The sequence below is a fragment of the Astyanax mexicanus genome, chromosome 1, assembly GCF_023375975.1.
Source record: "Astyanax mexicanus isolate ESR-SI-001 chromosome 1, AstMex3_surface, whole genome shotgun sequence".
NCBI lineage: Eukaryota > Metazoa > Chordata > Actinopteri > Characiformes > Acestrorhamphidae > Astyanax > Astyanax mexicanus.
The window spans coordinates 115,924,054-115,939,593 of record NC_064408.1 but is presented as its reverse complement, the minus strand read 5'-3'; the positions used below and the strand labels follow the sequence as shown (position 1 = coordinate 115,939,593).

Genomic DNA, 15,540 nt, shown 5'->3' with positions numbered 1-15,540 from the left:
TTAACTCTTTAGAGATGGTTGGAAATAAAAAAAAAAATGTTAATTCATTTTATGTTATTTTTATATTACAATATTAGTATTTTTTGTGTGTTAAAGACAGAAAACAGAATTCTTGTATTTTCCCATCACTGGAGCATAAATTACACTTAATATCTTTAATGCATTTGTATGAACTGTATGTGTGCATCGGAAGCCCTTGTCCATTGCATTTCTGTCCTCAGCACTTTGTGCAAGTTAGTCAACTAATATTTAGAAAAAGTTAACATGGACGCACACTATTAACTTTCTAACTGCTACAAATCCTGTTGTTTGCTAAAATTACCTTTTAACGTTATTGTTACCTTTATTACCATAAACTATCATTAGGCCTGTCACAATAATTTAATCACTGACCTATTATACAATATGTGAACATGACCTCAGTATCCAAAGTTTTTCTGACCTCAATATTATTGGGCCATGTGTTTTTCTTAGAAAGGAGCGCCCATTAATGTGAATAAGCCATGTGAATATGTTTTCTTTGTGTAATGCCAGCACTTTTATTACATTTATATTTTATTTATATAGAATATTATGTAAAAAAATATATATAGATTCCATTACTAAAACTTAAAAGCTTTTGATACTATGTATAATAGCATGCTTTAATCTACTGTTTTCTAAATACAGCACTTTATTTTTTAAAAATATTACATTTAGGATATTAAATAAATATATACATTCCAATTGGAAGTTTATTGCTCTTTAAAAAGGGTGTTAGTGCATTATTACACTGTTAAACAATCATGACATCAGTGGTATAATATTTTATGGTATTAGAAAGAAGAAAGTAAAATAGAAGATCACAATTAATTGTCACTGTGACAGGCCTAACCATTATTACAATCATAACTTTCATTTTACTCCTATATTATCACCACTATTATGATTATATCCGATATACACCTGAACATTTTAGAGCTATATGCAAGGTTTATACACTTTTTTTGTAACCAATAAATTTCCTTTTTTTCCATTTTTTTCTATGCCTTCAAAGCAACTTTTCATGATCATACAATTTTAAAACATTAGATCAGACATGGACAATAAAACTAAATAACTAAACTAAACAAAATCAATTATAGGAGGCTTAAAATGAATCTTATAAAAATGCTCACAAACAATCTTTAATAATAAAATGTGTGTCAGATCATGAGAGCTCCATTGTGTAGGGCCAAATGACTAAATTAACTCTGTGCTGACGTATTTGTTAGCTCAAAGTAGATTTTATTCAACAATAAACGGAAACACAATGATTTGTAGACCTAATTTCCACGAGTTTTACAAAACTTTTTGGATATTTTTTGTTTTTCCAAAACCTATCCAGGCCTGAATATTGCTGTTTTCAAATTCCATGACTTTTCCAGGTTTTTCATGACTGTACAAACCCTCTATATGGCTGTATGATGACTTTATTACATTACATTACATTACATTACATTTGGCAGACGCTTTTGTCCAAAGCGACTTACCATAGTCAAGTCTTTATGATTAATCAGATCAGCAGTTTTGACCAGAGGAGCTCACTGGGGGTTCTATGTTTTAGGCTTTATTTTGATTCTTAGTCCCACTTATGTCCCATTTATGTAAAGCTGCTTTGTGGCAACAATTTATTAGTTGTACAAATCATAATATGACATTTTGGTTTATTTTCATGATTTCAGAACTTAAGACCAGTGTGAGACTAAATGAGGCAAGCGCAAATATACACTTTATTTATATTACACAGAAATAAAATAACCAAAAAAACAACATAACACTCTTCCATCCCGTCCAGTGTGAACACCACCACTAGTGCTAACAGAAACAGCAAAGTCACATTTTCTCTTTTTTCCTTTGTCTTATTTAACTTGTCCAAGGCATTTTCATTCAGGGTCACATGGTCGGCCACACGTCCAGTTATGTGAGCACAATAAGATGTAAGGTGCATATTTCTGCTGAATACCACAGGAAAGAATGGCATTTTATACAGCCCCAGCTTATAGACTGCTGTGAGCCTTAATTTCACATCACCATGTAATGTTCCGCTCTCAGTGCAGTGGAATAGTATGTAATTTTCCATTAGTGTTCTGGGAAAACAAACCCAACAAACCTTATTGCCCTTTTAAACTGAAACTATTATTATTATTTTTGTTACAACTATTATTATTATTATTATTATTATTATTATTGGGTGAAAGGTATTGTTGCACCCTACTTGAAGCTCTGATGCAGCGATTGTTTTATTAAGAACAGTCTTTATTAAAGAAAGCATAAAATTAACTCTGTATGAAAATCGTTTTTGTTAGGTGTTGTACATAAAACAGGAATACACGGAAAACTGTTGTAAAAATGAGCAATAATCTGTGATCACTGCTAAACACAGTTAACACAGGTCGTATACATACTTTACACAGTATATGGTCTCTTCTTTATTTTTATTAGAATTTTTTAGCTTAATCTCAAGAGTATTTCTGGTCACTTTAACACCTGCCACACCCACTGTTTCCTATTATAACTGTCACTTAAAGTCAACAAGTATTTCTTTTTTTTCCCTTTTTACTAAGAACCTGAAAATGCCTTTAAATCATGTACCGTTGCTGTCATGCAAGAACCTTGTATCTCTATAATAATTTCTTCTTTACACTCTGTCTGAATTTTGTTGTTAATGGACTTACAGAAATGTGCCAAAATTACTTAAATTTGTATATTAGTATAACATTATTTTACATTGCCTTCCATTCAAAGTTGACATAGTCCTACACTTCAATTATTAACCCTTATATCTGCATCACTCTTATAAGTGTCATCAGTATTATAGGCCCTAAAATAGAACCATGTGGGTCTCCGCTAAATATAATGATGTTTCACCAAATAATTCACAGTAGTTTCTGCATTATTAACAGAATGATAAAGCCAGGGTTCGTCAAATAGTTAACCCTTTATGTACTCGACAGTTTAAGTAGTTGGGTTATTAATAAAATCAATTTGTTCATTTTCAAAATCAGATAAATATATGTTTAAAAAATAGCATTTTTAAACAATTTTGCAAATTAATTCTCAATATACCACTGCCAAACGTTTGAGGTCACACTGTGTGATAAGAAATCTGAACATAAAACATAAATACAGATAAATGATAATAATCAAGCAGAATAACATGTAAGCTATTAATTTTATGACTTTTTAATCAGGTTAACTGTAATATGCTGGTAAAAATATGCTTATCTTAAAAAGTGTGGACTGTGATTTACAGACAAACACTTGTATAAGCATCATATTTTTAAAAAGTACTCTTTTTTAAATGCTCTAATGATTAGTAGAGATGGTACAAACAGGTTGGGTCAAGTTCAACACCTTACTGTAATAAGATATAGAGACTCAAAATGTTCTCTAAGCAGAATGATTAAGAAAGATTTAAGAGGGAGATACAAGGATTTTGCATGAAAGTAGCAATATGATTTAGGTGTGGCAGACTGTGATTGTGCAGTATTTTCTGAAGTAGATTAAATAGCTTGTTACTGTTGGTAAACAATGATTATACGACTTTCCCCACAGTGCACTTTCCTTTTCCTAACCTGACCTACAAATTTAGCCCTGAACCCTTTTGACCACACCACCTAGCTATTTTTCCACAATTACTAGAACTAGAAAGAGCGAGGGAGTGCTTGCTAGAGAGAGAGAGATGGGACACAATTAACAGGGATCCCGGAGGGTATGGCTCTCTTCAGGTTACATATGGCAGATCATAGTGGTGGTCAATGAGGATTTCACTTACAGTAAGACAAGCCCCTTCCAGTACATCAGAAACTCCTCAGTGAGCAGCTCCCAGCGCCACTGTTGCTCAATCCTGCAACATAATACATCCACCTAGAGGATGAGCCTCCAGCCTGAGAGCGCCTGCTTCCTGCCTGGGTCTTAGTCCCTGCCTCTCTGTTTTCTAGCCGCAAGGGGGAAACAAAATAGGATAGAAATCACTATTACCGAAAGAAGAACACCAAAAAAGACGTTAATGCATGACAGATCCATTTAAATCCATTCATCAAGACAATCTCAACAAAACCACTGAAAAGAAAAAAGAAAAAGAAAAATTTGTGCTAATTGTGCATGTTTCCAAGTACATCATTTACAGCATGTGAAGTATAAACTAACAATCATCTCTATTGAACATGTGAAGCAAAGCTGTCGAATAACTTAAAATGACAGACACTTTAAGCTCAGAGTACACTGTAGGGATGCACCAGATATTAGAATATTCAAAATTATTTGTCTGAAAAGGGCAAAATATTTTAAATGTTTGGCCAAATAACTAAAAACACTGAATTATTTATTCAGTTATATTGTGCTTTGTTGTCTGCTGAGATCGGCGTCCAATAGATATTTGATTTAAATTGTCTTGTATAGTTTATTAATTGTTTTTACTTTAAAAAGCAAAACAAAAACTAATTTAGCTTATTTAATTTAAACATTTAAACAAAATGAAAAAAAAAAAATCTGTACAATTTCTGTTTTTTTATTTCATAATTTCATAACTCATAGTTTTGGTTTCGAACAAACATTTTCATATCGGTGCATCCCTAGTAAGCTGTGTCCTATGTACAGAACACAGTATTAATTATTGACATACAATAAATTCATAAACCCATAAATAAAAGAAAGTCTTAAATGTAGGCAGAACAACAAATTAACATCACCACGAGACAACAAATCTGCTGTGATGTGTTTTTTTTTTTAAATCCACAGGCTCTCACCATTTAATCTCAACAAAATAATCTCTGATATTTTAATGTATTAAATAAAAAGAGGTCACTTTACTACTTGAGCTTTAAAAAAAAAACAAAGACACAATATAGAGGAGGACATCATGAGATAAATTCTGAATTGTTTTGTGTTTCCCTTGTTCAAGGATGCCATTAAATATTGGGCATCCTTCCCTTTAATAGACTCAAGGTGTAATGGTTGTTATAATAATAATAATAATAATAATAATAATAATAATAATAATAATAATAATAATAAAATAATATGCACAGACTTTCATTTCATTCACTGTAGTGTCCTCCATTTCTATCTAAAACTGTTATAATAAAAACAGTGTCTGCTTTCTCTTGAGTACCACTGCATATTGTATTTTCCAGCATTTTGTTTGTAACTAGTTTTTTTGCTTTGTTTTTTTTCTTATTTTTGACAAAAGTGCATAAAAACATGTTTTTCCCAGTGTAATCTCGAACTAGTGAGAAAATATACAGAACTATTTGAATATATATCAGTCCAGTTCAGATTTATATAAAAAAAAATCCTTGTTCCTTTCTCTCCATCTCCACCGTTAAAGCTTATAAATTGCTAAATTAAGGGCATAACCGATAAAGCTTGTTGCATGTGCTAATGACAGGCTGCATAGTGAGTGACTTGTACGTGTGCGAGACTCATCCTGCAGCTTGTGGCCAGCCTGATGTCGGTTTTACCCATGATCCCGTGGTGCTGTGGTGGCTGCTCAGTTGTTCTGGCAGCAGACGGTTTGCTTGGCGGAGCTCTGGGTGGGCTGCACTGTGATGGGCACTACGTTGGAGTTGGGGGAGAAATCAGCTTCGCCACGCCCTGATATCTGCCTCTGAGAAACGATGCGATAGATTGCTGAGAGAGAGAGAGAGAGAGAGAGAGAGAGAGAGAGAGAGAGAGAGAAGGAGAGAGAGAATTAGCTTTCAGCCAATACTTGCATCTTCCAAAGTGAATAAAAATGCTAAATGCAAATAAACTATACCATACTCAGACACAATATGCAAAAAGGCCAATATGTGTGATCATATACAACTAAATTAGAAAGGCTTTGTTAGTAACCACCCTCTGAAATGTATCTACACTTTTAGTAGAGCAAATAATGATTATTTGACCTGAAAACGTGTTAATTCACAGGCTTACAGTCTGCTGCCACCTAATGGCAGATATTTAGAACTATAGGAAGCATAACCTGTCTGACAGACAAAGAAATGTTGCACTGAATTTAACAGATTCAGATGTGTGTATTATTACTGTATTGATTAACAAAAGTTTGGTCATAGTTATTGAAATTAATTAAAAAATAGATTGGAAGAAAAACTGTGTTTATGTCAGACATTTTATTCATTTGAAAAATGATGTGCACATTTGATTCAAGTCAAATCAATGCAACACTTTTTTTTTTACTGATTTCTACTAAAAGTTGCTATTTTAGAGATGAGGAATTTGCATAACAGCAATGATTTCTAGCTGCATGCACCCCTGGAAAAATTAGTAAATAAAAGTAAATAAATATTTTACAGGAAACACACTGAAATATACAAGACATTTCTGCATGTTTTATACCAATATCTTTTTTTATATTAAGATTTTTTTTTTAAACTTAACTGTGTGTCTGTAGAAAAACATTTTTACACTTAGAAAATCAACATAGGTGCTTACCTGTAAGAATGGTTTGAAAAGCGAGCTCTACATTAGAAGAGTCCAAAGCAGAAGTCTCAAGGAAAGAAAGCCCATGTTTCTCTGAAAAACACACAGGAAATTTTAAACATTTTTTTTAAGTTTGCACCAGGACAGCATTTCAATTTCCTAAATGTAGTGTGCAAAAATATTAATTTAACCATCCTTACACGGCACACTAACAACTGGATTGTGTAGTAATTTATTTTGAGTTATAGAAGTAATGATGTATTTGATGCTGATACAAACAGGGAAGAATGGGCAAGCAAATGTTAACCTGATCTTTCAGGTTGGTACAAAAAGTCAGGATCACTGCTGAACACCAATGCTGTGATTTGAGTAAATTTAGAAAAACTGGTTTTCCAAAATCTTACATACAGTGGTAAAACAGTCCAATGTGTGAAGCTATTATGCATTATTATTAATTGTATGATATGATAAAGCTTGATTAATCAGGCATACAAACACAAACCACCAACAATTACTGTCTGATTTGTAGTGACTTAATGGGTAATAACCTGTGTTATGTATAGACTACACCTCTGAAAAAAGACGCTATGATGCTGAAGAAGAAAATTCTCTATTAATTTAATTCATTTTATGTTCTAACGTTATTTCAGCACTGTTGTTTTAGGCCCAATCTCATTTTACCCCTTGGCCCTGCTAATTAACCCTACCCCTCTGTTTTGTGCGATTCTTGTTAGGCTGGAGAAGGAGGGGGAAGTGTTAGGACTGCATGGCCCAAAGCTCCAAATGGCTGAGAATCACTGATACGATTGAGGCACAATCAACCAAAAACCCCACAAATTTAAGTATTTACTTTAAGTATTTTATTTACTAAAATTACGATAAACACTATATAAACACCAGCTAGCAAATTTTCCTGTTCCACCTTAAATGGTGCAACAGATCACAGAAGCTGCAGCATTTAAGGTAGAACGAAAAAATAAAAGGTAATTTCAGCACTACGTCACAAAGGAATTAAGAAATGGACATTAATAAATCAATTGTTGCACCACCAGCCCCCTTTCTGAACAAAGATTAAAGATGCCATTAAATTAACTTCCTAACCAGCAGCTAGGTTGCTAAACATTAGCGCCATCACCTCAGCCCAGTAGTGTCACCTACAGAGCACGGAAGTTTGTCCCAATTCTTAGGGGGATGATTTCAACCCTTTCCCTTGTAACTCTGTTTCAGGGGGGATTGGTTACACTTGAAAACAAGGTTTATGGGTACACATGAGAAATGGGATTTAGCCGTAGTCTCGCTTCAGCACATGAACCCTAAAATGAGTGTAAACTGAATGTAAAGGCTACTTTATGTGCAAATGGTTTATCCTGAGACATTACAACTCTGCAAAAAATATTACTGCCCATGTAAAAAGCATACCTGCAAATGCCTTGGCCTCGTCTGTTGGCACGGCCCTCAGGTGCCGCAGGTCGCTTTTGTTGCCCACCAGCATGATGACGATGTTGCTGTCAGCATGGTCCTGTAGCTCCTTCAGCCAACGCTCTGCATTTTCGTACGTCAAATGCTTTGCGATGTCGTACACCAGGAGAGCACCCACTGCACCACGGTAGTATCTGCAAAAACACCCAAGGCAATGTGAATAATAAAAGGTGAGAATGTCTGAAATGCAGTGTTTCAAGTTCGTCTTTAATGTCTATGACATTATTAATACAAATATGACTGCGCACAGAGCTGAAGCTCGCGTTATAGGACGTAAACAGTGGTTATAATAAGCTTCTTGTGCATTTTTTTTTAGTATGAGTATACTATAACCAATGCATTGCTTCCTCTCTTACAAGAACAAAACATTGATTTTGTGATCTATCGTATTGTTTTCGTTTATGATACATAGTTGAAATGCCACATCAACTCAACTATGAGGTGAACTCCCAAAGAACACTTAAAAACCTCACACACAGACACAAACTGGGTTAATTATTGAGAAATGTTCATCCAACAATCTAGACATCTCTTGTGGTTTGCTGCTTTAATACTCACGCTGAGGTGATGGCACGGTATCTCTCCTGGCCCGCGGTGTCCCAGATTTGAGCTTTGACAGTCTTGCCCTCTACCTGGATGCTGCGGGTGGCAAACTCCACACCGATGGTGCTTTTGCTCTCCAGGTTAAACTCATTGCGCGTAAAACGGGACAGCAGGTTACTCTTCCCGACACCAGAGTCTCCAATCAGCACCACTGAGGAAGATTCAACACAGCAGACAGTGAGATTACAGAGAGGTGGATCGGTAAGTGTGGTGCATTAAGTTAAGAAACTGCAAAGGGATTTGTCACACTGCAGAGAAAAGCCCATTAAAATGTAAATATATACGTTAAAACAATACTATGTGACTATGTATGCTGATTCAAAACACACATTAATCACTTTCATTGACAATATGGACCATATGGACAAAAGTATAGGGACACCTGCTCATCCATTAATTCATCTCAAATAAAGTTCATTATAATAAAGATCTCTGTTTCTACTATACAGAAAAGAGCACTGTTCTGTAGGATTGTATTGCTTTCAGTAAAAAGAGAATTAGTTGGGTCAAAATTTTGTATAATCCACCCACCTCATCTCAAAATACTAAGAGAGAGTATCACCATCAATTTAGAGAACACATTTCAAACAGCTCCACAGCTCACTCTACCCAACTCCTGCCATTAGGATGCCATGGTGCCAATATGTCTGTGTTTATCTGCTCCACAGAGTCCTATTATATTTGCAGTACCTGTCTACATGGACTAAACTAGCTGTGTGTGTTTGTGTGCTTGCACTTGCACATCACTGTCAGCAATGGGTGCAACTCCTAATTGCTGAATGCTTTTATTAGGAGGGGTGTTCCCAAACATTTGAACATATAGTCTAGTTGCACAGCAGCTACTCAATAATACACAGGAGTTACAGAATAAAAAGCCTTAGGATTAATACAGAACATAGCTCAAAGAGTTAGACTCGCCTGCTTGTTAAGCAATGGAGGGTGTGCTTTAAATGCATCTTAAGGCATACTGAATTTACCTAACTGCTTGGGGATTATTGGGCTTTATTTTTGTCTTGTTGCAACAATAGCTTTAGATATACAGCTCTCAATAACTGCTTTTTAGTTTAATATTTATCTGATGAAAATCCTACACAAAAATGAACAGAATATGCAAAGTAGTGGCTTCTCCTTACTGGATTGTGACTTTCTGCAATTCAAATTAATCTGTACATGAAACAGAATGCATGCATGCACTGGTGTGTGTATGTCCTGTGTGTGATACTTGTATGTGTGTGACCAACCTACCCCAATTGGCTAGATGCAGTGAGACAGCTTGTATTAAGTATGCCGAACTGTTTTACCATACGGTGAGGCTGCATTCGACACAAAGCAACCCATTATGTACTGCAGCATGTTGTAGCTATCTCTATTAAAATGAATATGACGCGACAAGGCTAAAGTGCTAGTAAACATGTACCATAAGAGCATGCGATCAGGTCATTGTTGTTGTGTTGTGAGTGATTGATGCAAAAAGCACAATGAAATAAAATGTATATATCCAGACTGAGACACGTGTACAAATCCGATTAAAAACTTATTTTAAAGCCAGCCAATTTCTTCTGAATACAGTCGAGACCTAAAAAATCTGATTTAGACTGGCAACCTGAAAACAACCAAAGTGACTCAAATCTGATTTGAAAAGATCAGATTTGACATGTCCACACAGACCTGAAAAAAATAGATCTGTGCCATATTTAGGCAGAAAAAACTGATTTAAATCAGATTTTAAATAGATTAGCCTTGTAATGTAAAAGTAGTCATTGTGAGACATTAATACAGTGCTTGTTTGTGCTTGTTTTCTTCTTCTTCAACTGCTTATTATTCTTCCAGAATCTCAGCGGCTTAACGTAGAAACTTTGTTTAAACTTCAGAGGTCTTGTAAAATGGCACTGTGGTAACTAGGATATTATAATCCTAAGAAATCACTTAAAATACTGAAGCAATTGCATAGCCGCCACTTGCAAATACCTAAGCAACCACATACTGTAGAATACTACCTAGTAACAACTTAACTACCAACTCGGATACCATAGTAACTGCCAGGCTGAACCTTAGCAACCATCTGAGATACCATAGTAACTACTTAGCAACACATTGAAAATATCTTGGGATACCACCGCAGCACCATAGCAAACACTTGTGATGCCATTGTAACAGCCCATTGACATCACTGAAAAAGCTAGAGAGAGAGACAGACATCTTTACTTTTTTATTCCTTACTGCAAATAAATTCCTTACTACTAAAAATTCCTTTTATTAAATAATCGTTTTTTTAATGTTATTTTAAAGTTAGTGCTGTTATGGATAAATACATTATCTACATATATAGCTTTACATATGCCTGTACTGTTCCATTTGTCTGTCAACTACAGGTAATTTTTTCTCAACCTACGACACACAAAACAACAAGGACCCCAAAATTAACCTTTGACAGATGTATATTATCTCTGACTAAAAACATACACCTGAAGTAAAGTTGGTCAACTGGCTATTCAGCAGGAACCGGCCGGCCGAGCAGTGATTCATTAGCCCAGACTGAGTCATGACCATGCAGTGAGGGGCGCAGCAGCAGTTTAGAGAGGTGGAGCTCTTTGTTTAGGAGAAGATTCAAAGCATGTCTGAATGAAACACCCCCACAGGCTGCTCATTAATCCCTCCTTGCTGTACCTGGACCTGTGAGAAGCCACATGTGATAACAGTAGAGGACTAAATTAAGATAAGCTAATCTTTGTTACCTTGGGTCAACAAGAAATCACATATCTACTAAAATCTAACACTGCCGGTGGCTCGAGTTCTCTTCACCTTTCCATGTCTGTGTGGGAAACACAAGCTGAAGTAAGATATTCATGCAGGTATTTCCAGTTCTACTGCATCTGGGCATCTTCCGTTTTTAAACAAAAACTAATAGTGATGGTTGGTGACCATCATTGTGAATTACTTTTCATAAAGCTGGAGTAAATGTGTGCTGCTGGATGATTTACCCATGTTTGGCGTAGCAGAAACCGGAGTTACAATTAGAAAGACTGCCTATTCATAAAGTACATTAATTGGAAACAAACTGCCATTTTCTGCAAAGTGTTAACTACTTTAAAGGTCTCATTCCATAATTGTTTCATTCATTTTTAAATGTCTAGTTGTGGTCTATAGTATGGATGGATAAAAAAAAGCACTCTGGTGATTCGATATAACGCTGCTTTAGTCCAGTGGAGAAGTGAAGGGGAGAAACAATAGGATATCGGCTCTTGCTTATGAATTTTCATACATATCTGTAACAGCACTGTGAGGCAGTGAGACGGATTACAGTTAGAAACTATTTAAAATAAAGACATTTTTACACTTTGCAAGTTCATATGTTACTTTACAACATTGGTAATGCCCTGCTAAGTGCAGTTCAGCCACTGACCTAGTCTTAGAGTCTCTGTAAAACGCAAAATCCACCAGAGATCCTATGTAAACCTAGCTATGTAAACCTGAGGTGGATTTTTACTTTTAATTAGTACAAAAAAAACTGTTCAAAAAGAAAATACACCTACCCATCTCAATTGTACTTCACAGCTATGATAACTGTCAACACCTTCAGCTTTAATATCTGATTAGTTCATTACTTCATACTAATTAAAATAACTGAATAATGTTAAGCTGTGTTTGTCTTTTTGATTAAATTCTGAAAAAATGTCAAGCTAATGGAAGTAAAGGCATTGTTGGAATCGTACACTGACTTTGGACTTGATATAACACAGTGGGCCAACACCAGCAAATGTCATGACTCTCCAAATAATAACTGACCATCAGTAATTTTTGCTATTTTGCTATTTATATATTTTTTATTTAGAAATCAAGGGACCAGCGTCTGGAGGAAGAGTGGAGACACACACAGTTCATGCTGCTTGAGATCTAATGTGAAGTTTCCACAATCGGTGATGGTTTGGAGAGACAGGTCATCTGCTGGTGTTGATCCACTGTGTTTTATTATTAAGTCTAAAGTCAGTGCAGTGTTTTCCAGGAGAATGTTTCAGCACTTCACGCTTCCCTCTACTGACAACTTGTATGGAGATGTGTATTTCATTTTCCAGCAGGACTTGGCACACTGCCCACACTACCAAAATTACCAATTGGTCTGGTATAATATTTTAATTTTCTGAGACACTGATTTTTGGGTAAATAAACGCTTAAAATAGATCACTATTTTAGTCTGAATTCATGAAATAAAGTAACTTTTTAATAATAATCTAAATTTTCAGATGCACTAGTAGACTAAAAAGCAATATGAAGTAGTCTTTAAAGTAGACTTTAGTCTGATTTAGAGCTGTATTGTTGTTTATTGTCTAAATTAGCAACATTAAATGCTGAAACGTTGGTTGAATGCAAGGTGAATAAGAGTGACAGCTAAGAGGAACCATGGGTGCAAGAGAAATAACTGTGTGAGGAACTTCACTTATTTTATTTATTTTTTTATTTTATTTTTTTTTTACAAAATTGGTTCTATAGACAATAACTAGCCTGACAACATTTTTGGAGATGTGGATTTCATTGTCCAGCAGGACTTCCCACAAATATATCAAACTGCTCACATTTAAGTATATCCACACATATAACTTACATGTTAGTTATGTTAGGTGCAGAAGAGTGACAGCAAAGTTTAGCTGATATGGTGAAGTTGTAGATGTTGGTTGGTTAGTTAGCTAGCTAAGCTAGCTGTTAGCTAGGCTGAGCTAGCTTACCTAGTTAACTACTCACCTTTAAACAGATAGTCATACTCCTCTTCTCTGCCCGTCATTTTCTTCTTCTTCTTCTTCTTCTTCTTCTTCTTTAGGAGAGATAATCAGCGAGTGAAGCGCGTATTTCTCCTCTGAGAGAGGCTCAGTTAGCTAAAGCTAGCTGTCGAGTTAAAACTAGCCAGGCTACAGTCACTAAACTAACTTAGTTAGCTGAGTTAGCTTAGCCTAGTTAGCTTCAGGCTAACAAACGTCAGAGAAACTTGTCATGAATGAAACAGCGGCGGCAGCAGCTTAAAACTTCGTGTAAACTCGCCCAAAACGCGCATTCCTCCCTTACTCTGCCCTTAAACCAGGTTTAATGAGCTAAACCCGCACTAAACGCCGAATAAACCCGAGTTTAAACCCGAAACCGCCGCTCAGAACCGGGTTTTAACACTACCTAAACTTTCTGCCCCCGTCCCCGTCTCTCGCTCCTAAGCGACGTTAGCACCTGCCACCAGCCGCCGTCTGATTGGCTCACCCGGCTGTCAATCACGCACCGCTGTCCAATCAGAATTCAGTACGCGCTGCCGTTCCCAGGTACGCTACGTCAGCGTCTCAAAGACCCGCCCCCCGGTGACACAGTACAGATGGCGATGACAGCACCTGAAGTGCCACGTAGGAGCTGAAACACCTGAATGAGCGAGCGCAGGTAGAATCAGCCCCGGGCTGAGGGACAGGTGCTCTGAAGGTGTGTGTAGGCAGGTGTGGAGGGTGTGTATAGGACTGGAAAGGAAAGGTGGGCTTAATGCTGACCACTCTCACACTGATCATCACTGATCACAGGGGCTTTAATGGATTATATGAGCTGTAAATAGATCACAGGTGTGACTTATATCCCATCAGTGTGGTTATATATTTATTTATATATTTATATATTTGTACTATTTATTATATTTCCGTACCTAGACTTACTTTAAAACTTAAAAACATTAAAATGTATATTATTATTATTATTATTATTATTATTACTATTATTATTATTATTATTATTATTATTATTATTATTATTATTATTATATAAAATTATATAATAAATAAACAGCAAAATGTTTTTAAATACAAGTACTACACAACCGGTTGTATCCAAAAATATATAAAAAAACACTGCATATTCTGGGGAAAGGAATATTATGTGTTACACCTTTGTATTTACCTGCTGTATTTAATTTCTATTCATTTTTATTTTACACATTACACAAATCAGGTCCCCAAATGTGTGCATATAATGTATACATTGCAATACTAATAATGACTGCTTATCTGCCATAATAATAATGATCTGCCATAATAATAATATACCAAACTATTCTATACTATATTCATATACATATTGCCTATGTACACTCTAAAAATAACAACAGATTGTCATCTTTTGGTTCTGTTGATCTTCAGTTAATTATGTATTAATGTGTGTTGTCCTGGTATTAGTGGCTCAGACACAGCAGTGCTGCTGGAGTTTTTAAACACAAGAGGAAGACCAACACAAACTGCAGAAAACAACTGACTGGAGCTGTTGTAGGTAGGAGTGTGTAATAGAGTGGAGGACACTGAGTGAACACAGGGGCATAGCAGCAAATTCTGGGCCCTGTAAACACTCTCAATGTCCCTCTCTCTACTCGGGCCCTGGGTAGTCAGGTCCACTTTTCCCCCACTACCACGCCCATGAGTGAACACAGTGTTTAAAAACTCCAGCAGCACTGCTGTAGCTGATCCACTCACTGTAGCAGCAGCACAACACACCTCATACACCACCACCATGCTTATCAGTGTTAATCACTGCAGTGCTGAGAATAAATGACCCACCACCCAAATATATATTCTCGACTAACCACACACATTTATGTTTTTTTTATCAATTTTTTATTTATTAGGTGCTTTTTATTTAGATCCTTACTGAGTGATGCCAAGGATGACTCTGTCAGGACAAAAACACTGAGAGGAACCAAGACTCTAAAGAAGAACCACCCCCCCTATACTGGCTAACAGTATAGAGCAGGGGTCGGCAACCTTTGAGACATGGAGTGCCAATTTTAACATTTCTTGTCAATGAGTGTGCCACTATCAACAATAATGGTAAAAAAAACACACACAAACTACGGGAATATGTTCTACAAATTTGGATTTTTTTTTTACATAGAAAATGTGCTTTACAAATAAAATTATTATTATTATTATTATTATTATTATTATTATTATTATTATTATTATTATTGTTGTTGTGTAATCAGAATAACAGTGAGTCCAGCTCTGGATT

The 15,540-nt window shown here is 35.7% G+C and overlaps 1 protein-coding gene across 1 annotated transcript; it reads right to left on the bottom strand.

The window, feature by feature from the left end:
* Positions 1 to 1,728: 1,728 nt before the first annotated feature.
* On the bottom strand, positions 1,729 to 13,731 carry rab11al (RAB11a, member RAS oncogene family, like). The gene is made up of 5 exons (XM_007242167.4): positions 13,264 to 13,731; positions 8,482 to 8,677; positions 7,864 to 8,057; positions 6,457 to 6,537; positions 1,729 to 5,652 (listed from the first exon to the last, which is right to left on the bottom strand). Exons 1-5 carry the CDS (start codon positions 13,301 to 13,303, stop codon positions 5,513 to 5,515), a joined length of 651 nt encoding a protein of 216 aa, XP_007242229.3. The 5' UTR covers positions 13,304 to 13,731; the 3' UTR covers positions 1,729 to 5,512.
* Positions 13,732 to 15,540: the final 1,809 nt, after the last annotated feature.